General features: G+C 33.4%; 1 protein-coding gene across 1 annotated transcript in view; it reads left to right on the top strand.

The window, feature by feature from the left end:
• The window catches only part of NCAM2 (neural cell adhesion molecule 2), a 516,332-nt gene that overhangs the window by 433,302 nt on the left and 59,291 nt on the right, over positions 1 to 23,739 (top strand). The window contains exon 12 of the mRNA XM_045902626.3: positions 996 to 1,169. Coding sequence (XP_045758582.1) covers positions 996 to 1,169 — 174 coding nt within the window. The remainder of the gene's footprint in view (positions 1 to 995; positions 1,170 to 23,739) is intronic.

Raw genomic sequence — 23,739 nt, 5'->3', positions numbered from 1 at the left:
TGAATTCAAGCCCCAGGTTGGGTGTAGAGATTACTTAAAAAAAAAAAAAAAGAGGGTGGGGGAGAAAGAAAAACTGAGAGAGATCCCTTCAATACTTAACGTACCTCTAATTCTTCATGTTTCTGGAGTATAAACTTCTCCAAGGAGTAGAAACTTCTGGAGTAGAAGTTTCATTAATTTCTTCATGAGACTTTTTTCTCTATTATTTTCTCCTCTTGCCTCTTTAGCATTTTTGCTAATTGTTTATAAGGTTTTGTATACTGGAAAATAAAGTTTCATTCAGCATACATTATTGAGCTTGAAATAATGTGAGTAATGGATTGACACAAAAACACACAAGACAGATTTTATAGCTGTTTTTAAAATATAAGGATTACAACTTAAATATTCCACATAAAGCTTTATTTTAGCTAAATAATATATAAGTGAAACTAAAATAGGTAGTTTGCAGTTTTATTTAGTTCATAATGACATTTGCTCTAAACTTAACACTTTCCCCAAAATTATTAACATAATTTTAATAAACAAAAAGAAAATAAATCTCACATCTTCACAAAAGATATTTATACTAATGATTCAATAAAGTCTTTGTTTCTTCTTATATTTTTAATTATACCTGCATTCTCCCTCCATCCCTTTCTCTCTTTCACACACACACACACACACACACACACAAACAGGAGCTTGTTTTCCTTGAATGCAAGTAAAATCCCCATACTGTATAGAAAAGGAAGAAGTAAAATTATTGCCTCAATCAATGAAATTTGATAATATTTTACTCTTCATTTTCTATAGTTATAAAGATTGACTAATGTATACTTTCTTGCAGTTTGAAAGCATCATTCAGCAGTTTATGCAAGCTCTCTAATTCAAATATATTAAGTGACATAGGGAGCAATTTTCCTTTATTCCTAATTGTCAGGATACCATTAAGTCTTAATAATGGCCATCCATATTACCTGGCTTACATTTCCTTTGTTTTCACTTTTTCATAGATGTGCCATCCAGTCCCTATGGAGTGAAGATTATAGAGCTGTCACAGACCACAGCCAAGGTTTCTTTCAACAAGCCGGACTCCCATGGAGGTGTGCCTATTCATCACTATCAAGTGGATGTCAAAGAGGTGGCATCAGAAACCTGGAAAATAGTACGCTCCCATGGAGTTCAAAGTGAGTCAGTGATTTCAAAGTATGTTGGTTAATTCAAGCTGACCTTCAGTGTTCTTGTGTGATTGGGTTTTTATTTTTCTTCGATGTGTACTTTTTTTTTTCTTTTAATAAAGTAGGGCTGGGAAGACATTTCCATTGCCCTTTTCTTCTTGAGAATACTTTTAATAGAGAGTGGGAAAGTTTTCATCTTTAATAAAGATGGAAGAGTTTAGCAAAATCACCAAAGTTCAATTTTAGGGGAGAAAATTTAATATTTAGAATCTTGGTGGTAGAAAAACAACTACTGACATGTCAAATTTGATGGCTGAATATTCTGAAATATGTTTGTTTTTCATTTATCTGTAAGATTTCTTCTGTAAGTAGTTGTAAAAGTCATACTGTAAAATGTAGAAATCTTATATATTTATGAAGCCATCTATAAAAATTATCTGTCTACTAGAATTTATTTCAAAATTATGTTTTGAAAACTGAGCTTTTTCCTATAAATTATGGCATTTTGAGTAATAGAATAAGCTAATTCTAAGAAGTTAAAACAATTTACAGCACTTCTTTTCACATATAGAATTTCATCATTGTGAAATTGTGATTTTTTTCCCATTAAAAGAGAAGCTAAATTAGGAAATGATAATTAATTATAAGAGGGGGACTCTATTGGTTGGGATATAGAACTACATTGCATAGTCCAAAAGGACAGTAAAGAAAATAGTGAGGACACTATTGTTCCAAAGTGTCCCTCCTCTGCTGGTCCTGGCCCTGGCATGATCCTGACATGTATGGTGTAAGGGCTCTGTAAAAGGCATGAGCTGTCCTGTGAAGAAAACCATGAGCCCTCCTGTGAAGAACTGTCCTAGTGGACAACAGAGACAGAACAGATAAAATCATTGTAGTTCCACCAGTGTTGTCACTCCTTGTTCCATTTTTACTGAGAGTAACTATATGTTTTTTATAGAAGTGCCAGAAATATTCACCAATCTGTCATCAGTCATTTACTACATGCTTCAAATAATGCCCCCCAAACATGTCAGCCCTTATCATTTCTCTTAATGACGAGAGGATTTGGATAGGTAATGTTCTTTGTGCAAATGCTATGTGGTTCAGGAGAGAAGATAGTATCCCAAAAGAATGAGCAAGTGAGTTCTGGGACTCTAATGGAAGAAACCATTATCCTAGATTCAAGAATTCTATTTTTTAAGAGAGGGAAAACAAGAGAGATGAAAGGTGAGAGACAGAAAGAAAAATGAATTATTACTGACACTACAGAACACTCAGAGTGGGGGTGTTTGTGCACAATCAAGAAGAAAAGTAATGTTAAAGCTGAATATTAGAGAAATTAAACTTGGCAGAATGGTACTACCACACCTCATCCCTCCACCCTGCTGAAGAAGGTTAACAGATTCTCCCAAGACTTTTTACAAAGTTGCAACATCATGAAGGATTTTTAATGGCCTAGATCTGATGGAGTTGTTCATGTTCAAAAACCTGATTTTGTTACTCCATGTATCCATCTCTCAGAAGCAGGTTTCTGTGTTTATAAAACTGATATATAAGAAAGGAAATTTGCTAATTCACAATGAGAAAGCACTGTCCTGGAAATCAGACATGCAGAATATATATAATAGGTATATTCTTTACCTGTGAGTATTTTATGTAGGAAAGGAAATATGAGTCAGAAACCTGTTTGGTGAGTCTTGAATATCAGTCAAGGAAGTTAAGTGAATGAGATATCCAATGCTTTCAGACTGGGCCAGCTTAAAGCTTGCCAGGGAGACCAGAATACTCAAAGTCCTGGTTTCTCTTCCACTTCTTATAAGAACATTGATCCCATCATGGGGCTCCACCTTCATGACCCCCCTAAGCCTAATTACCTCCCCAAGACCCACCTCTAAATACTATCACATTAGAGGTTTTGGTTTCAACATATGAATTGGTGGGTGGGGGTGGGGATGGGGGTGGGGGGGTGGGGGGAGGGTGTGTTTGGGGGGGGGTAGGGACACAAATCAGTTCCTAGTTCCTAAATATTCATTCTATTTTAGTCACTGTGTTAAGAACTGAAAATAAATCAAATCAATCGATTTTGAGCACAAACTGAAGAATTTGGTATTATCAGTATCTTCTGTTTTACAGAGGATGAAGCTGAGGGCTATCTATATAAAGAGAAAAATTGAGACTATAAAGTTTAGCTTCTTATCTGTAAGGGAATATGGGTAAATAATGGAGAAACCAAAATTCAACCCCTAACAGGAAATCTAAAGATTTTTTATTTATTTATCTGAGAGAGAGAATGGGAGACAGAGAGCATGAGAGGGGGAGGATCAGAGGGAGAAGCAGACTCCCTGCCGAGCAGGGAGCCCGATGCAGGGCTCCATCCCCGGACTCCAGGATCATGACCTGAGCTGAAGGCAGTTGCTTAACCAACTGAGCCACCCGGGCGCCCCACCTAACAGGAAATCTGATTGCAAAGCCTGTACTGCACTTTTTATCCTCTATTCAGTTAAGAGTTGAGAAAGTGGAACACAAATTACTGCCCTGTAAAGTATGAATATGACCCATTATATATATATATCAGTGTGTTTTATGTATAAAATTTGTAAGTGTTTTATATAATTTTAAATATATTTATATATAAATAATTTTTATAATATAAAATGTAAATACATATAACATGTAATGCGTGTGTTTGTTGCAATGTGCTTTAGATAGCTAGTGGAAGGAATTATATAGAGAATTTAGGGAGCAATTTGCCTGACCAAGTTAAATATGAATTAGAGAGTTGAAATACCACTGTTATTTAGAAGTTTCTTCTTAGAAAAGCAAGAAGGAAGGGACAGGAAGGGGGAGAGGGAGAGAAAAAGGAAAGAACAGCCAGTCCGAATGGCTAAAGTTGGACATTTTAAACATGTTTCTTCACTCCACCCCATGTATGTATGGTTGACTAGACTACAGGGTCCAGAACAGGTATGATAGATATTGTGTGCATGTGAGTTGTGAGATTATGTGATGTAGTCATCAGTGGTTTGGAAAAGGATTACAATTGAGAGAGAAGTGATTACATAGTTGCTTTAATGGGAACATTGTACTTCAATTCAATACGAAGATGTAAAAACAGAGTAATTTAGTAAAAGAATTATTATAAAGGATCTAAAGAATGTGGCCCCAGTACACAGCTCTCTGATGCAGCTTGATTTAAGGGTGAAAATTCAATGGTCTTGAGCAGAGGGCAAGCTTCAACAATAGTGAAAATCTTAAAAATTGTCTTCAACTTTGTAATCGTCTGCACATATTATGGAAAAGAGATCCATAGCTTTCATTCATTTCTCAAAAAATGTATCTTAAAAAATTTTTTTTTAGTTTGACTTTGTTCTCAAATTATAGTTTAGCTGAGTATACAATTCAAACTTGATAATTACTTTCCTTTGGTAATCTAAAGAGAGTATTTTACTCTCTTCTGTCTTCCCTTATTTTAAAGCCTGCTAGAAGTTGTTCTTTGTAAATATTTTGACTTCTTTTCTTAAGCTGGTTTTGTGATATCTACTTTAATTTGGTATCTTGAGGTTTAATCGCTTGTCCTAATGTGGAGTTATCTTTTCTGTTTGAGGTTCATTGTATTCCTCAATCCGAAGATCCATGTCTTTCATCAATTCTGGAAAATGTCATCATTACCTTCTTGAATATGAATATTATGTCTTCCCTCATTCTCTCTGTTCATTTTTTCTGATAATCCAAGTTATATGCTACACTTGTTATTTGGGAAGTTAGAATATCGTATCTCTTTACCTTTATTGTGTTTCATTCCTTCACCATGTTATTTTTCAGTTCTGTCTACTAGTTCATTAATTCTTAATTCACTTATATCTGCCATTAAAACTATTAAAATTTTAATGGTCATATTTTTAATGTATGTAAGTTATATTAGTTCATTGTATGTCTCAACAGTATCTCACTCATGGTGGCTTGTTTAGTAGTATACTATATGATTTAAAATGATCTCATATTTTGTTAATCCTATTTACTAGAATCATGCAAGCCCTGGGGTTTGGGTGTATTCTTCCACAGAAGATATTCTTTTGCTTCGGGTAGTTGCCCTGGAACGTTCCAAAGGTGGAAGCATCAGAGCACCCTAAATTAATTTCTTGATTTGAGAGTTTCTGTACTATGAGAGCAGGTTTATAGTTACTAATTTTCAAGAAGTTCTTATCCAACCCCCTTTGCCAAATTGGGATTTGGTTCAAGGCCAAGCCAAACAAATTTTTTTTCTAGCCCACACTTTTACTTGCTTCCAAGAACTTTGACATTCCTGGCTCCATGCAGGGGTACAAGCCTCAAATCTCCCTCTTTCTTTTTTCCCTAGTGAGGACATTCAAATCCAATCTTCTGTATTACAGATCTGTGCAAAAGCTCTCAGCTGTCTGAGTACCAGTGAGATTTTCCACAAGACTGCAATAACTGATAGAAAAACAATTACATGGCCGCTCCTCTAGCTTCAGGTCTCCCCATCCACATCATTTTTTCATATTTCAGAGTTTGCCTTCCTTTTCTATGAGATAATATGTGCATTTAAAAAGATTTTTGAAAATGGTATGTTTAATTGTTACCATATTTAAAAGACTTGATTTTATGGCTGTATTGTTGAAATTTTGAAGACATTTTTTAAAGCATATACATAGTTTTGAATAGTGAAGAAATGCTTCTTTTGTGCCTTTGCTTTATAGTTTGAACTGATCATTCATCTTAAAGTTTAAGAGAGTTTTGTAAGCATAACTGTACTCATTGCCTTTGAGGCATTTGTTAGAATATAGATTTAGGTTTATCTGTGAAAAGACAGTTACTATGGTCATGAACATTTCAGCTACTATTTTTTACCCTCAGCATGGTTTTATTTATTTATTTTAATTTGCATGAGTTTAGTTGACATTCAGTTACTTTTCTTTGTTCATAAATATCTATAATTCATTATATACTATTCATGTATCTACTTTAACCTAGAAATAAATATCAGCTCTTGCTTGATTGTGTGGCATAAGCAAGAAAATTTTAGCAAAAAAAAATTTCCTATTAGATTCTGATTCTAAGTAAGTCATTAATTAATTTCCTGTGAATTTCACCTGCTCACTCTGCACCTGGCCCTAGGTTTAGGGTGCAATTACGGTCTAGACCAATTATTAAATTCTTCAAGGTTTAGCTGAAGTCTTACTGATCATCCAATCACTGATGTGACACAAAACTAAATTTTGAAACATGGAGAGTTGTGAACAAATCTGATATCAACAACTTGAACTATTCAAACTTTGAATGTGAGCCATTCTGACATTTAATTTTGAGTGAAAAATATGTATCACAGGTGTAGCAAGACTTTTTGATTGGGAAGGATACATGACATTTTCATTACCCTATCATTTAACACTTTGTAAGCATGTTCTATATACCTCATTGGGCACAAATGAAGAGAAGATAATAATCTTGCAAAACAGCCACTCATTTTTCAGTATTCAAAATAAAAAATGAAAAATTAACATTTTAAAATATCAAGTTTTTTTTTTTTTATCAAAGCATAGAACAATTCTCTCAGATAGCGTAATCTATTTCTTTTAATTTGTGAAATGTTTAGCCAGCTAGAATCACACATAGATGCCCTTTCAATCTCAACCAAGATTATTATATACTCTGCTTTATTTGGGTCTAAGGTTATAGTAGAATTTCTCTTTGTTCTCTTAGTTCTATTTTAATTGAAATCTGAAGGAAAAAAATCAACTTGTATGGTAGAGAAATCCATTTTCAGCTTTGTGAAGGAGTTTTTCCAAGATTGTTTTGAAGTATAAGTTTGGATTTACAAATCACATGCCTATGCCTGAAAGGTCCACAAACTGATTTTAAATAGGAGCTTAAATTGGAATAAAGATTAATAGATCAAATACTAAGAAAGATTACAATGCAACTAAAGAGATGCTACTTTCCAGTACCTTCCGTTCTCTCAAAGGGGGCACCCTAAATTCAACCAGCAGCTTTCAAAGAATCGTTCTGGCTTGAGTACTCCAAAACCACAAGCTTAATATCATTTATATAGATTCAGGCGGAGGCTCCACATCAACAATGAAAAGTTTATTTATTACATGCATGGGATTTCCATGTACAAACAGCACTGTTAGAACATCTAATTCCTCCATGTTTTAGTTTTTCACTAGGAATCACCTCCATGCTCTGCGATCTTCCCACCGCCCCCACCCCCGTCACTTTCTCTTAGTGCAGCAGGCTTGATATGGCCTACGAAGTGTGCTTTTACATTATTTGCTTCAGAGAATTGTTTAGCTTTTAAAACTGGACATTAATGCCCTTTAGAAGTAAGATAGATTTTGGCACAATCATTTTGTAATTTTTTTCCCATTGCTTTGTATTAGAATTTCTTAATCAAATGTTAGCTTTTTTCAAGTAATCCTCCCATATTTCCTGTGTTTTCTCTCATTGTCTCTACTTTTATCTTTTGCTCTACCCTAAATTTTTAACACTTATATTTTTCAATTTACTTATCAATTTTTAAAATTGTTAAATGTTTCATTCTCTGATCATTTATTTAATGTATGCAACATATTCTCTTATCTCTCCGATAATTATATTTCTTCAGAGTTATTTTTGCTCCATGATTTGGTTTTCTTTTCCTAGACTTATTTTGTTGTTGTTGTTATTTGTTTTGCTCTCTGTCATTCACATTGGAAACTTTCCCCAAGTATTTGGTGATCCTTGCCTGAATATGTGCATTTAAAAGTAAGAAAAAAATCACCCCTAAGCTCTGCACAAAGGTAGGGCTCTTTAAGCTTTGACATCAGATGGGTTTCTAACTTCCCCATCAACAGAGGTCTGTGAAATAGTAACTATTTTTGGGTATCATTTTGAGGTTGTTCAGTTATTATTGGCATAACTAGCTACCGGGACAATTTGGAAAAGCAGTTTCTGTCAAATGGTGTCAGATGCTTCCCACAAAGTTTGTCCGACAAATCAACTCCATGCTCCCTTACGTTTAGAATTCCAGAGTACAAAACTTCTTCGGTCCCGCTTATCCAGATAATAGATCTTTCATCTTCTGTTGAGGTGAGAGAGAGGAATTCATCTTCTCTTAAATCTGAGGAGAGGGCAGGAGAGTTCAATTGTTTAAATGTTTGATGATCATCCAGTTTTGTGCTTTCATCTTTTTGGATTTAAAATTCCTGAGACTTTTCTGAAACTTCTGTAGGTCTAATTAGTTTACCCCCCCATCATATCATCTTCATATACAGATTTTTATAATTTTTGATGTAACATTATATTTTTATATGTGTTTTTTTCAATTTTTAAAACAGTATTAAATTATAAATTGATGACATAGTGTTGAAAATTACACTTTTAAGAAAAATGAGCATATCAATGTTACTTGCTAATGATAGTACCTATAATTATCTAACTTTCTGCTCTCTTGTGCTGCTTATAGGCAAAAAAAAATTCACATTTTTTTGGAAACTAGCTTCATATGCACATTCAGTAGAAATTTTAAATATAAATTAAGCTCTAAAATTTGGCAGTTTTGGGGCACCTGGGTGGCTCAGTCGTTAGGTGTCTGCCTTCGGCTCAGGTCATGGTCCCAGGGTTCTGGGATCGAGCCCCACATCAGGCTCCCTGCTCCGTGGGAAGCCTGCTTCTCCTTCTCCCACTCTCCCTGCTTGTGTTCCCTCTCTCGCTGTGTCTCTCTCTGACAAATAAAGAAATAAAATCTTTAAAAAAATAAATAAAATAAAATAAAATTTGGCAGTTTTCGCAATAATACCCAGAATAACAAAGACCATCAGATAGGGACACAGTGTAAGGTTGCATATATTGTGTAATATGCAACCACAAGAACTCTTTACAAATCCAAAAGATAATTTAATAAAACCAGCTCTCTATTGAAAAACATGCTATTTGATAGTCACCTCAAAGTTTTTTTGTTCAAAAACCCACTAATCATGCAATAGATTTCAGATTATTCAACAGTTCCTGGATTCTTCAGTGGTAATTGAGGAACATACTGTATATATACAATGCTATATCTATAAACAGAGTGAATAGTAATATAATAGGGCAGATTTCTTTCTATGAAATTATTAATTAATTTTTGTAGTGAAATTATACAGGATTGGTCCTCTTTTGTTCTGAATTGTGACTCAGAAAGAAAGTAACATTTTCAATGGAAACATTTTATTGAAGTTATGGCCTATAAATGTTTTTCTGTGATCATTATTGAATATAAAATCTTTTTGCTTTTGTTCATACTTAAAAAGAAAGCTAGTGATTGTTTAAAATACAGATGGAAAATAATGACAATGAGCATCATAACTCAACTAAAGCTAGAGTAAGCTCACACAGGTATTTCTTCAAATATGTCACTTTCCGAAATTTATCAGGAATTTTCTGTGTTGTGTTATGGTGCCACTAAAAATAATGAAAGAAATAATTGATATATCTTTGTTACTTAAAACTTGTTTTATTTATTTTTTGTTTTTGTTTTTGGTTTTTTTTGGAAATGCACCCCAGAAAATGTCCCTGCATGACAAATGACACCATCATCCTTTTAGGTCTTTCTGTCTTTTGTCTCCCCTATCCACCAACCAAACACACAATGGTCCCTTTTAACTATAAAATGAATTTCCTTTTTTTTTTTTCTCTTACCTTTGTGTGTGTTTTTGTCTGTGTTCTTGAAACATATATTATCATACATTTTCTTTTGTTTTGTGATACATTGGCAGGCATCATTTCAAATTACACTTAAGATTGTTATTCCAATGTTTCTTTAATCTATTTACAGTTGCCTGGGTGACACTGGATTTCCATATATCTTACTACTCAATTTTATAGTTTTAGAAACAATTTTATTTTATTTATTTATTTTTTTAAAATTTTTTAAATTTTTTTTAAAGATTTTATTTATTTATTTGAGACAGAGAGAATGAGAGAGACAGAGAGCACAGAGAGAGACCCTCTGGGAGGGTCAGAGGGAGAAGCAGGCTCCCTGCCGAGCAGGGAGCCCGATGCGGGACTTGATCCCGGGACTCCAGGATCATGACCTGAGCCGAAGGCAGTCGCTTAACCAACTGAGCCACCCAGGCGCCCAGAAACAATTTTAAATAATAATTGTTTAAAATTAGCTCTAAACTACTACAGATTTTAAAATCGTAATAAATTCCAGTGCTTTAAAAAATTCTCTACAAGGAATATTTTCTACAATTAGAAATATGCCTGAAGAAAAATGGTTATCATTTTAATGACTATATTTCACATGGTAAAAGAGAAATTGACTGCAAAAATCATCTATTTTAAATACAAGTGCAATAAACTCACAAATTGCAAAGAAAGGGGGATAAAAGTAATCCACATTAATTCAGTATTTTCAGTTAAAAGAAATTTGTTCTAATTTGAATGTAATGGAAATAATTCTATATGTAAAAAATCAAAACAAGAATATCTTGGACTGTTTTCATTGTGCCCGTTTAAAAAAAATGAGCTAACTTAGAAATTTATATATCATAGCAATCTTAATGAATTTAAACTGCATAGATCAAAATATACAGGTAATGAGTCTAGGAGGGAAATTGAGTGAAATAACACCCTTTAAGTAAAATTATTTGTATGCTGGAAACTTCCCCACATACCTCAATATGAAGACCCAAATTCATTCATAATTCTGTACTCAGCCTGGTCTCTGCTATAATGATAAAAAGAGCTTCTATACAAGTAATTTTTAAATTTTTAATAAAATTAATGAACTCTTCTATATGTATATAATTTTATAAATCAGGGAAATAAATGGTATGAAGAAATGAAATTAATTTATATACGAAAGATGTTTGTGAGTAGTAGAAAAGAAACATGAATATTTCATGAGTGTTTTATAGGAATTTAATCCACAGGAGGATGGAAGTATTCATTGTTACTAGAAACTTAAAAAATAAGAGTCCATTTCACTGCTCAAACACACTTTTTTTGGACACCTTAATAGTCAGTGCAAGTATGATTTTTCCTAGAATATAGCTCACAATTTTTTCTTAATTCTAGCGAAGAATCACTGTGGGCTGACCATCATGGTTAGTTTAATAGTTAATCTAACTAATAAGGAATCTTAGAAGACATGTTTAAATTTTATACTCCTAAAACTTTTTAAATCATACCTAAAATATTTCTCTTTTAAATAAATATTATTTGATTTTTGTGATTGTTAAAGTTCATTATTATGAACAGTATCTTCTGTATTATAGTATATAAATATTCTCAAAGTTAAGGAGGAGTATAGAGATTTTCCTTTATATGCTAAATGGCTCAAAATTCTTCTGTCATTGGGAAGGTTCTAAGGCCTTCTTCAGTAATGCCATCCTATAGGCAGGATGACCATTGTGGACTGGCATGATCAAAAATGGTTTCAGAGAAAAAAAAAATGGTTTCAGAGACTGACAGTACTCTGGTCCTCAACTCATGTACATCATATGTGGACCGTAGCGACAGCATTCTTACTTTTCATACTCTTGCCATCTCCTGTGTTCCTTTTTTTTCCTACATATGCAGGTCTGATTAGCATTTTACACTAATAATGCACTGCTTTGATTTTTGTTAAGGCCCTTTTTAAAAATCACTATTGCATACAGCAGTGATATCTAAAATAGGATTCTCATATTCCAGGATACATAAAAGATCAACCATTAGGGCCCATAAAAGTAAACTGGACAATATTGCCATTTCTCTAATCAAATTATGGAAGTGATGATTCAGATAATCGCATTTATAAATGGTTGACAATGCTAAGTATATGTGTGTGTGTGTGTGTGTGAGTGTGTGAGTGTGTCCCTCTTCTTCATTTTATAACATGTCCCCTAAATAAACACATAGCACATCAAAGCCTGCCCACTCACTGTGCATACATGCATTTTTATATTCTTACAACCATGCTTGAGTTTATGTTACTCCATCCACGCTTTCCTATCCATCTGTCAAGGTTCAATATAAATTTGAGCTTTTTGGTAAGGGTTTCTTTTTTAGTAGAAATATTTTTACAATCCTTTGAAACTCTGTAGTAAGTATTGCTTATACTAGGATTTGCCACCTTCTCACTTCATAATATAAATATTAAGATACAAGTCATAGTTCTCTATCTTGATTGCAAATCTGGGAGACTGTGTAACATATTGTATGGACCTTTCAATCTTCTACATTACCTGAGATGAATGAATGGATTACTTAATTACTAGGTTTGCTTATATTCAAATAAAATTATATAGTTACTATTTCCAAACATCTGTCAATTTTGACTGTGTCCAAGCTTAATTAAATGGAACTATCTAAGCAAATTGGTTGTTTATTCCTTTCTTTGGAATTTTCAAAGATTCCACAAGCTTTTCTAGGTACTAATGTTATGGTTTTAGCTGTTCTATAAAACCTAATTCTATTGTATATTAAAAAAAAGAAACTTCCCTTTAATTACTAAGATTAAAAAAATCTATTGTACCTTTTTAAAAAATTATCTGTTTAAACATAAGTAGACTATTGAGAAAATGGAGATAGCAGTTTCTCTTTCTCTAAAAAGCAGTCTTAATTATTCTTACTTCTTTTCACCACACTTCAGACCAAAGGGAAGCATCCAACCACTGTATGCCATGTGCTTTTGCTACTGGCTCACCTAGCATTAAAGAAAGAAGACCTCCTTAAGTGATAGAGCATGCGCGTGCAGTTCTGGAGACTGGGCATGTCAATGGACAGTTAGGATATTTATCATATCATAGAAAAATTAGTGTGTGCTCTGTAAAACTGCTTCAATTCAGAATGTTTTGCTAGAGATCTTCATCCTCACAACTGGGTATTGTGACACAGATACACATAGCATGAACTTTGGATTTGGAGTTCAAGACATGTGATCTCCTGTCCAGGGTAGCATTGTTTTATCCCCCCATCTGTTGGTGGGGCTGTTTATCCTACATATTATATCTATAAGGCTTTGAGTACTTTTGACATTTTAACAATATTAGACATTCTAATCCATGGATATGGGATGTATTTTTATTTATTAATATCTCCTTTAATTTCTTTCACAACATTTTTACAAAAATATTTTGTAGTTTCTCTTGAGCAAGAGAAATTTCTTTCATTTAGTTAATTCCTAAGTATTTAATTCTTTTTGATGCTATTAAAATGGAATTGTTTTTTGAATTTTCCTTTTTAGAATGTTCGTTAGTATACATAAATGCAACTGATTCTGGAGTGTTGACTTTGTATCTTCTCACTTCATTGAATTCATTTTTTAGTTCTAAAAGTTTTTTTGTGGAATTTTTAGTATTTTCTACATATAAGATCACATCATTTTTGAACAGAGATAAGTTTACTTCTTTCTTTCTAATTTAAATGCCTTTTATTTTTTCTTACCTAATTGCTCTGGCAAAAATCCCGGTACTATGTTAATTAGAAGTGGTGAAAACAGGTATCCTTGCCTTGTTCTCGATTCTGGAGAAAAAGATTTTAATCTTTCACCATTAAGTATGATTAACTGGAGATTTTTAATGTATGGCTTTTATTACGTTGAAATATTTACTTTTTATTCCTAGGTTTTAAGTGTTTTTTTCATGATGAGGTATTAAATTTTGTCAAATGCTTTTTCTGCATCAATTGAGATAATGATACATTTTTCCTTTATCATATAATTGTAGTGTACTACATTGTTTAATTTTTGTATGTTGAAACATCCTTGCTTTCCAGGAATAAATTCTTCATGGTCATGGTATATAAATCTTTTACTATGCTGCTGAATTTGGTTTGCTAGTATGTGATTGAGAATTTCTTTATCACTGTTCATAAAGGATCCTAATTTATAGTTTTTTTATATTTTTTGTAGTGGTTTTATCTGGTTTTGGTATCATGTTAATGCTGGCCTCATAGAATGAATTAGTAAATGACCTTCTGCTTCATTTTTTTTAGGAATTTTTGAGAAAAATTGGCATTAATTTTTCTTTTTCTATATTTTTAAGATTTATTTATTGGGCGGGAGGAGCAGAGGGAGAGAGAGAATCCTGAAGCAGACTCCCCACCAGGCAACAGAGCCTGACACAGGGCTCAGTTCCAGGACCCTAAGATCATGACCTGAGCCAAAATCAAGAGTTGGATGCTTTACCAACTGAGCCACCCAGCACTCCAGTATTAGTTTTTCCTTAAACATTTGATATAATTCATCAGAAGCTGTTGAGTACAGGGCTTTTTTTTTTGTCAGAAGATTTTTGAATACTGAGTCAATCTTTGTACTAGTTATAGGTCTCTTCAGATTTTCTATTACATTATGATTTATTTAGTCTTAGTATGTTTTGTATATCTAGAAATTTGCCCTTTTCATCTAAGTTTTCCAATTGGTCAGCATACAGTTGTTCATAGTAGTCTCATAATCCTTTTTATTTATGTAGAATTTGTAGTAATATCTCCAATTAATTTCTGGTTTTAGTAATTTGAATATCTTTTTTTTTTTTTCATCTTAGTCTATGTAGCTAAAGTTTTTTTTAACCTGTTGATTGTTTTTTGAAGAATCAACTTTTGGTATCATTGATTATCTCTATTATTTTTCTATTCTCTATTTCATTTTTATCTGTCCTAATTGTTCTTATTTTCTTAACTCTGCTGGCTTTGGGTTTAGTCATTTCTTCTTTTTCTAGTTCTTTATGTTGTAAAGTTAAGTTGTTGATTTGATATGTTTCTTGTTTCTTAATGTAAGCATTTAGAGTTATGAATTCCTCCTGAGCCTTGGTTTTGCTGTGTCCCATTAGTTTTCCATACGTGGTGTTTTCATTTTTATTCATCTCTAAGTGTTTTCTAACTACCCTTGTGATTTCTTCTTTGACTCATTAGTTTGTTTAAGTAGGTAATCTTTAATTTTCACTATTTTGTGAATTTTTTAATTTCCCTTGGTTAATGATTTTTAACTTCATACTGTTCTGGTCAGAAAAGTTACTTTATTTGATATCTATCTTTTAAAGTCTGTTGAGACCTAATTTGTGGCCTAACATATGGTCTATTTTGGAAAACTATCTCATGTGCAGTAAAGAATAATCTTATTGTTTGGACAGTATTCTAAATTTAGTAGTTTTATTTTGTTGTTTAAGTCTCCTGTTTCTTTACTTATCTTCTGTCTGATTGTTCTATCCATTATTGTGTCTGTAGTAACATGTATATGTTTATAATTGTTATATCTTCTTGTTGTATTGAAACTTCTATTAATATATAATTTCCTTTTTGTCTCCTGTGACACTTTTTGATTTAAAGTCTATTTTCTCTGATACTAGTATAACCAGCCCTGCTGTCTTCTGGTTATTATTTACATCGATAATCTTTTTCCATCCTTTCACTTTCAATCTATTTGTGTCTTTGTATCTAAGATGAATCTCTTATAGATAGCATATAGTTGGATAATATGATTCTAGTCATTCTGCCAATCTCTGTCTTTTGACTGGAGAGTTTAATCCATTTACATTTAAAGTAATTACCAATAAGGGGGGACTTCTGTCATTTTAATATTTGTTTTCTTTATGCTTTACAGCTTTTTTATCCTTTATTTTCCATATCACTGTCTTCTTTTGTTTTTAGTCAGGCTTTTTTTGTTTGTTTGTTATGTTATGTTTTGTTTTGTTTTGTTTTGTTTTTGGTGAAATGTTTAAATTCCTGTCTCATTTATTTTTGTGTATATCTTATAACTATTTTCTTTGTGATTACCATGGGGACTTCATTTAACATCCTAAAGTTCTAACACTTTAATTTGAATTTATACTAGCTTAACTTCAGTAACATACAAAAACTCTGCTCTTGTATAGCTTCATCCCTATCCTTTTCGGTTGTTGGTATCAAAAAAATTACATCTTTATGCATTGCGTGCCTAAGAACATGAACCAATAATTCTTTTAAATGTGTTAATATCTTAAATTATGTAGAAAACAAAATTTGGAGTTACAGACTAAAGTTATGATAATACTAGCTTTTAGAATATTTTTTTAAAAAAATATAGCCTCTCAAGTCATGTAGAAAACCATGAGTGCAGTTGCAAATCATTGTTGCAGTAGGACCAACTTTTGTAGTTGTCATGTATTTGCCTTTATTGAGATCTCTGTTTCTTCATATGACTCTGATGCATTGTCTAGTGTCCTTTTATTTTACCTAGAATTCTCCCTTGAACTTTCTTGCAGAATAAACCTAGAAATAACAGAATAGCTCAGTTTTTGTTTATCCAGAATGTCTTAATTTATCCCTCATTTTTGGCAAACAGTTTTGTCAAACATGCACAGTTTTTCCCTGTTAGCACTTTGCCTAAACCCTCCCTCTGCCTTTTGGCTTCCACAGTTTCTGATGAGAAATCTGCTGATTATGTTATTGAGGACATCTTATATATAATGAGTTACTTTGCTTTGCTGCTTTCAAGATTCTCTCTTGGTCTTCAGCTTTTGAAAATTTGATTTATAATGTATCTTGGTGTGGGCCTCTTTGAGTTCAGCTACTGTGAAATTCATTGAACTTCTTGGATGTTTACACTCATAGCTGAAATTGTCAGGAATTATTTCTTCAAATAGTCTCTCTGTTTCTTTCTCACTCTTCTTGTGAGACTCCCACAGTATGATTATGGCCCACTTGATCTGTCCCACTGCTCTCTTAGGCTCTGTTCATTTTTCTTCAACCATTCAAGAATTTTCATTGTCCTATCTTCAAGTTCACTGGTTCTTTCTTCTGCTCATTCAGCTCTACCTGTGAAATCTTCTAATAAATTTTTCATTTTAGTTATTGTACTTTTAAGCTCCACAATTTCTTTTTGGTTTCTTTTTAGATGTTCCCTCTTTATTTTGGTCATACATTGTTTTTTATTGTTGTTTTGTTTGTTTGTTTTCTTTGTTCACATCTTCCTTTAGTTCTCTGATCATCTTAAGAAGATTGTTCCAAAAGTCTTTTTCCAGTATATCTGCCATGAGATATTTTTCAGGGAAGGTTTCTGTTAATTTAAACTTTTTTCTTAAATGGGCCATAATTTCCTGTTTCTTTGCATGCTTTGTGATATTTGTGTTAAAAACTGGACATTTGAATTTAATAATATGATAACTCTGGAAATCAGTTCTCCCCTTTCCTCAGCATGAACTCTTATTATTCTTGTTTATTGTTTTTTTTTAATTATTGTTATTGTAGGCGATGTCTGTGCCAAGGATCAGACTGTCATGTAAACTTCAGGTCTTCTCAGGGCACTCGTTCTTTAAATCCTTGAGAAATCACTTTTGCTAGAGGAGGTGGGGCTTGCGATAGTGAGGGAAGGTGCAGCAATGGTTGCCCACCTCCTTGTCTGCAGCTCTGTGATCAAAATCAGAGCAAGATCCCTGGTATTTGGAGGAGAGTGTCCTTTTTATCCACACTGACTTCCACATGCTGTGTGCAGGCCACTCTAGCAACATGTGTGCAGCTGCCTTCTACTTGGCTGGGGTGGGAATGGGTAGCTATTTCTGTGCTAACAGCAGAAATTGACCAAATTTACCAAAATTGGCCACAATTTGCCATCCATATCTTCCACTAGAAGTTGCAAGCCTTGAATAGACTCTAAGGTTCCAAAATATTTACATCAGGCAGATTCTGCCAGTACAATTGTTTTTTAGGTAGGGAGACAAGATTCCTGGTGCCTCTAGGAATCCACTCCTTCCTAGAATCCTTCCCTTTCCATTTATAATTCTTCACATTCATCGACACTTTAATTTATAGACATTTATTCTTTCAGCTTTAAAATTCAAGACCGAGATGATTTTTTTAAAAACTTTCATGGGGGGACACCTGGGAGGCTCAATCGGTTAGGTGTCTGTCTTTAGCTCGGGTCGTGATCCCAGGGTCCTGGGATTGAGTCCCACATAGAGCTCGTTGCTCAGTGGGGAGTCTGCTTCTCCCTCTGCCTTTGCTTGTGCTCTCTTTCTCTCTCTCTTTCTGACAAACGAATGAATAAAATCTTTAAAAAAATTAAAAATAAATAAAAATAAAAACTTTCATGAGGGATTCCAGTGGAATTGTTCAGATGAGCCTCTTCAGTTTATATGAAATATTTGTAAAATTTACACATGAATATTTAGCCATAGAATTATATGCCTCATAATTTAAATACTCCAAAAAACATTTTAAAATGCTTTAAGTCAAATAATTTGATACTTTTAAAAATAGCTGTCTAGAAATATATTTTTATAAAATACTCAACATATTTACACATAAATTCTTTGTCGCAAGTTGTTTAGGGATATGATATCTGTAAAATATGAATGACAAGCATTCATATTAATTTACTTGAAACACTTAAAGTTTGATGGAAATTAAATACATATATATTAAACAAGATAAAAAAGGAACATACATGATCCAGAATATTTAGATATAGTAGAATGTTTCTATGTTCTGAAATTCATTGAAAAATATCAAGAAACTGATTAGAACTGATGGAGATGTCTGGGTTAACTACAGAAGAGCATGGCTTTTTAGCTGAAATTTTAAGTACCGTTATGAGTTTAAAAGATAGTACATAACTTCCTTGAAAAGAGAGAAAGAAAACTTTTTAAAAAGAAATGGGGGGGGGAAACTGCCCAAGTTGCACTTGGTTCTGAATCGTACATTCTAAGGGAATCTCTAAGCTGTCTGTATGGTTTGGTGTGTTGCAATAATAGAGAACATAAATAATAGAGCAAAACCAGTTCGTTCCTCATTATTTGGAAAAATGGCTAGGGATATATGGGCTTGAGTGGGATATATGAAATAATCTGTTTGATTTGGTTTAAAAAATAAATAAGAAAAAAATGGCCAAAATACACAGTAAGCAGAACCAGCTGGGAAATGTCTCTCTTGTGCAGTGAAAAGGCTCAAACTCAGAACTCAGGATCAGATAGTCTGATCTGACTTTGCTCTGAATCTCCATCATCACATTTCTGCTTTTATTATAATGTGCTCCTGTGAACTAAAGGGAAAAAATCACTGGATTGTATTTATCGTATGGTGCTGGGAATTTATGAAGATCATCAGCATGCATTTACATGGTTCTTTCTGATGACAATCCAGAAATGCGTAAGTTAAGTAGAATTTTCCAAGAGATTGTGTTCTCTAATAGCTTAAATTAAATCTTAAAAGGCATATACAGTATTACCATTTTTGTTAGTTTATCATTTTTAGTTTTATATATAATTAGTGTCTTTGGGAAAAGAATATTTTTTCCTACATTTAGGTTTTTCTTACATATAGATTGCAAACTCTTTAAGTTCCTTTTTTACAAAGGGGTTTCTGTACTCTGGTTTTATAGGCCAGGATACAGCTCTGGGAAGATGCAAGGCTTTAACTCTAAGACAGAATCTTGTTTAAATCTAAACTTTACTATTTAGTGGCTGGTTGATCTTTCTGAGCTGCCATTTATTTATTTATGAAATGTAGAATGCAACCAAACTGGACTAGTCTAAGTGTGAAATGAAATACCATCAAATGGGATTTGAATAATGGATTTTTTTTTTCTGACTAGCAAAAAGTTTTTCTTGGAGAAATAAAATGTGCTTTCAGTGTTCAGCAATAAAAGAGTAGGGTTAATAAGTGATAAAGGATACCAGCTATAGATTTAGCAGTGTCCACTTTGGGTCAGCTTCTTTTATTTATTTTTTTTTATTTTTATTTTTTTAAGATTTTATTTATTTATTTGACAGAGAGAGACAGAACACAAGCAGGGGGAGTGGGAGAGAGAGAAGCAGGCTTCCCACGGAGCCAGGAGCCTGATGCGGGGCTCGATCCTAGGACCCTGGGATCATGACTGAGCCGAAGGCAGACGCTTAATGACTGAGCCACCCAGGCGCCCCTGGGTCAGCTTCTTTTATTTATTTATTTATTTATTTATTTATTTTTTTATTTTTTTAAGATTTTTTTTTTTTTTTTTAATTTGAGACAGAGAGAACGAGAGAGAGAGAGAGAGAGAGCACATGAGAGGGGGGAGGGTCAGAGGGAGAAGCAGGTTCCTTGCTGAGCAGGGAGCCCGATGCAGGACTCGATCCAGGGACTCCAGGATCATGACCTGAGCCGAAGGCAGTTGCTTAACCAACTGAGCCACCCAGGCGCCCGGTCAGCTTCTCTTAAAGTGATATTTTATTTGACATATTTTTTAAAATATCAATTCAAAAACTTTATTGAATTCTTACTTTGCATTCAAAATGTGTAGGTTCTATAAAGGGTGGAGACTCTCTCTCTCTCTCTGTGCATATGTGTGTGTATGTGTGTGTGTGTCCTGTTCAGCGGATTCTTATAATAAAAACTTCCAAGAATAAAACAGCCAAATACAAAAGTAAGGAGCAGAATCAATAACTGAGAAAAAAATATATATGTTATTAAGAGGTTATATTTAAGGCTTAAAAAAGGCTTAAAGTTTCTATAGGCACAGTGGGGGGGAGGTGGCATTTAATTTCAAAAGCTTAACTTATGCTCACAACCCCTGCCAAACAAAACAAAACAAAACAAAAAGCTACAGCAACAAAAAGCTTGTAGCATTAAAAGTTTTGTGGGCACAGACATTTTGAGAATTTAGTCTATTTATAAGTGAAAAAATAATACTCTGATTACCTTTAATCATCAAGAGATTTCGTGAGTATTTTACAAAAATCTGTCGTTTTAGACTATAGAAAGAGATTTTCGTAATTACAGATCCATCATATTTTATGTACTAGATGGGTCCTGAAAACAAGTATCATTTGAAATTTTCTGGATGAATAATTTTTATATGCTAAGTAATGTATTTGAAGTGAAAAAAGTATGAATTGTTTGTGAAAAAATATTCTTTGATGAAACTGTCCTGTTTTTAAATCAAGGTTTTTATCTAGAGTATACTTCAAAGGGAAGCCATTTGATTTCAAGAGGCAGTATGTATTTCTTGTGTAAAATCTCATGTCAGTTAAAACTCCCTTGTTAAATTGTTTATTTTATGCAGTTTATAATCATGATTAAAAAGAACATAAAAACAGTACAATAAAGAAAAAAATTATGAATTTCAGAAGTGATGAGCTTGTGGTCTTAAAATACTGCCATCAACATACTGTCTTGAGTAAAAGCCCCACACAAACCACATAATAATTTGATTAATTTTTCTCTCTACTTTTCATCTACACATATCAATATGAATTATGTATTATACAGAATCAATTCATAAATGTTATATATCTTGAAGTATATGTATCCATGCAGGTTATATATTATGATTCACAGAAGTTTTTAGGCACTTTTGAAAAGATGAGATTATATCCTTTTGCAACTAATGGAATCTTGAAACAATATGATTTGTACAAAAATGCATGTTTTACTTTTCAAAAATAAATGAAAATCTAGCTGAACTGAGATGATTACTTACATAAACTTCTTAAAACTTAAAGACACTGCACTGGAATAACCCCTCAAGTCATTCATATGTATGTAGGGAATAACTGGAGTGAAAGTACTAGAAAACATTCTACATTATGGATAAAATACACTTTTATTTAAACCTGTTGCAAACTCCTACAGAAGACAGTCCGATAATTCCTTCTAAAAAAAAAAAAAAGAAGGGGCGCCTGTGTGGCTCAGTTGGTTAAGCATCTGCCTTCAGCCCAGGTCATGATCCCAGAGTCCTGGGATCGAGCCCCGCATCTGGCTCCTTACTCAGCAGGGAGCCTACTTCTCCCTCTGCCTGCAGCTCCCCCTGCTTGTTCTCTCTCTCTCTCTCTCTCTCTCTGACAAATAATTTTTTTTAAAAAGAAGGAATAAAAGAGTTTTTCTGGCTTATTTTCATTGTTTAGAGAACAAAAGCTGAATCTTAAATGAGAACCTTCAGGGGGTTTTATTATATTGTCAGATTTATCTGAGGAGATTAGCAGCAAGTGTAATTTTTAATGATGAGTCCCATCCTAGGTAAGCTTTGTGATTTCTCATAGCTAGCTGACCTGTCTCATGGTTCCTGAAAGCCTGAATAAGTGGCCTTTCAGGTGAGTGATACAGCAGTTCTACATCCAGGGAGACCTTACCTTCTTACACTGACTGGCTAGAAAACCCCATGGAGAGTCCTGAGGTTTAAGAGAGCCAAAAGATCATGGCTCAATCTAATCTTACTTTAGAACTTTGCTCAGCCTAATTAGTTTACAAATATGTAATTTATTTTGCTCCAAGGGTCATAAATATCCTGTAGCTTCTTCTTCTCTTGACAGCTAAAGGGATGGGATCTACAAGACGTAATCTGAACAAACAAAAACTTACTTTATTAACTCCCTTTAATGAAGTCTGATTCCCCTCTTAAAGGGAAAATTAAACTTCAGATTTTTCTGTCTAGCAATACCATCTCCGTACTTGCAAAAATAATGTAAAAAGTTTCTGTTTTCCTTCATTTGCTAGTTTCGGTGTCATTATTTTTATACAGTTCAATATTTGCTATACTTTTGCATTTATAGCCAGGTGACAAAATGGTCATTTATGAAACTCAATTATATTTAAATCAGGCAGAAACATTAAATTAATGAAGAAAACCAGATTCTTTGTAGAACTTATACCTGTTGCCATGTTACAGAAAAATTCGTGGTGGTTTATAATTTTCAGAAGAATTGCATTTTGATTTCCAAATCATGTTAACTGAATATCACTGTAAAATAATTTATGCCATTTGTCCTTAGAGAACTTGTAGTAGTTTGTAATCTAGATCTACTTTCACCTAATTTTTGAGTTTGAATTTCTAACAAATTATAGGGAAAGAACCCATCCCACACCTCAGTTTGTGGTTCTTTTGTTCTATTGTATGAGCACATTTGGGGAAAAAAAGTCGTCCATTAACTAACTTCATAATTTGAGGTATGAGTGTATTATAGAGTACACAGCCTTTCGTTTTTCAAGTGGTAGTTTGCTTTCAGGCTCTACCTTGGGTATTCAAAAACCCTGTGTTTGGTCCTATGCCAGGAAATTGTGGATGATTTAATGTATGTATCCTCTCATTTAAGAAAGGCAAGTCAAATTACAGATCCGGGCTTTGCCTCCCCTGAATCTTTTCCTTTCCCTCTCTTTGAATTGGTCCTAATTTATGGAGCTTTTTCTATTGCACACAATAATCTTTATGTTCACACAATGTTAATAAGCCCTATAATAAGGATTATTGTAGCAAAAGCCTTACAGGCGGGACTCAAAAACAGACTGACTTCTTGTTTATAAACTTTGTAAAACTTGCTTCAAGAGGTTTACTTACATGCCTCTCCCCTATAATTTTGAAGGCCCTCCACGAGGCCCCCTCATCCACTTTACCTTTGAGTGTTGTAGCCCAGTGCTCTAATAACAGTTCAGCCACTATTTAAGCTCTCTGCTCCTCTCCTCTGCAAACTGCTCTGCTGCGAAATTCAGTCAGCAGAGAGTAGAGTCTGGACATGGAGAACAGAAGAATATGAGGAAACTTGATTCTGAGTTGATTATACTGTAATTAGAGAAATGAATTTCCTCTTGGCAGAGATAGAGGGACAACTCAAAGCTCCTCACAAGCCCTGTGTAATGGGAGAAGAGGAAGAATGCTGATCGTTTAAGCCAG

This window comes from Mirounga angustirostris, unplaced genomic scaffold (genome assembly GCF_029215605.1).
Source record: "Mirounga angustirostris isolate CCGP_5_RB_7025 unplaced genomic scaffold, mMirAng1.0.hap1 SCAF_1, whole genome shotgun sequence".
NCBI classification, from domain to species: Eukaryota; Metazoa; Chordata; class Mammalia; order Carnivora; family Phocidae; genus Mirounga; species Mirounga angustirostris.
This window is presented reverse-complemented; position numbering and strand designations above follow the sequence as displayed.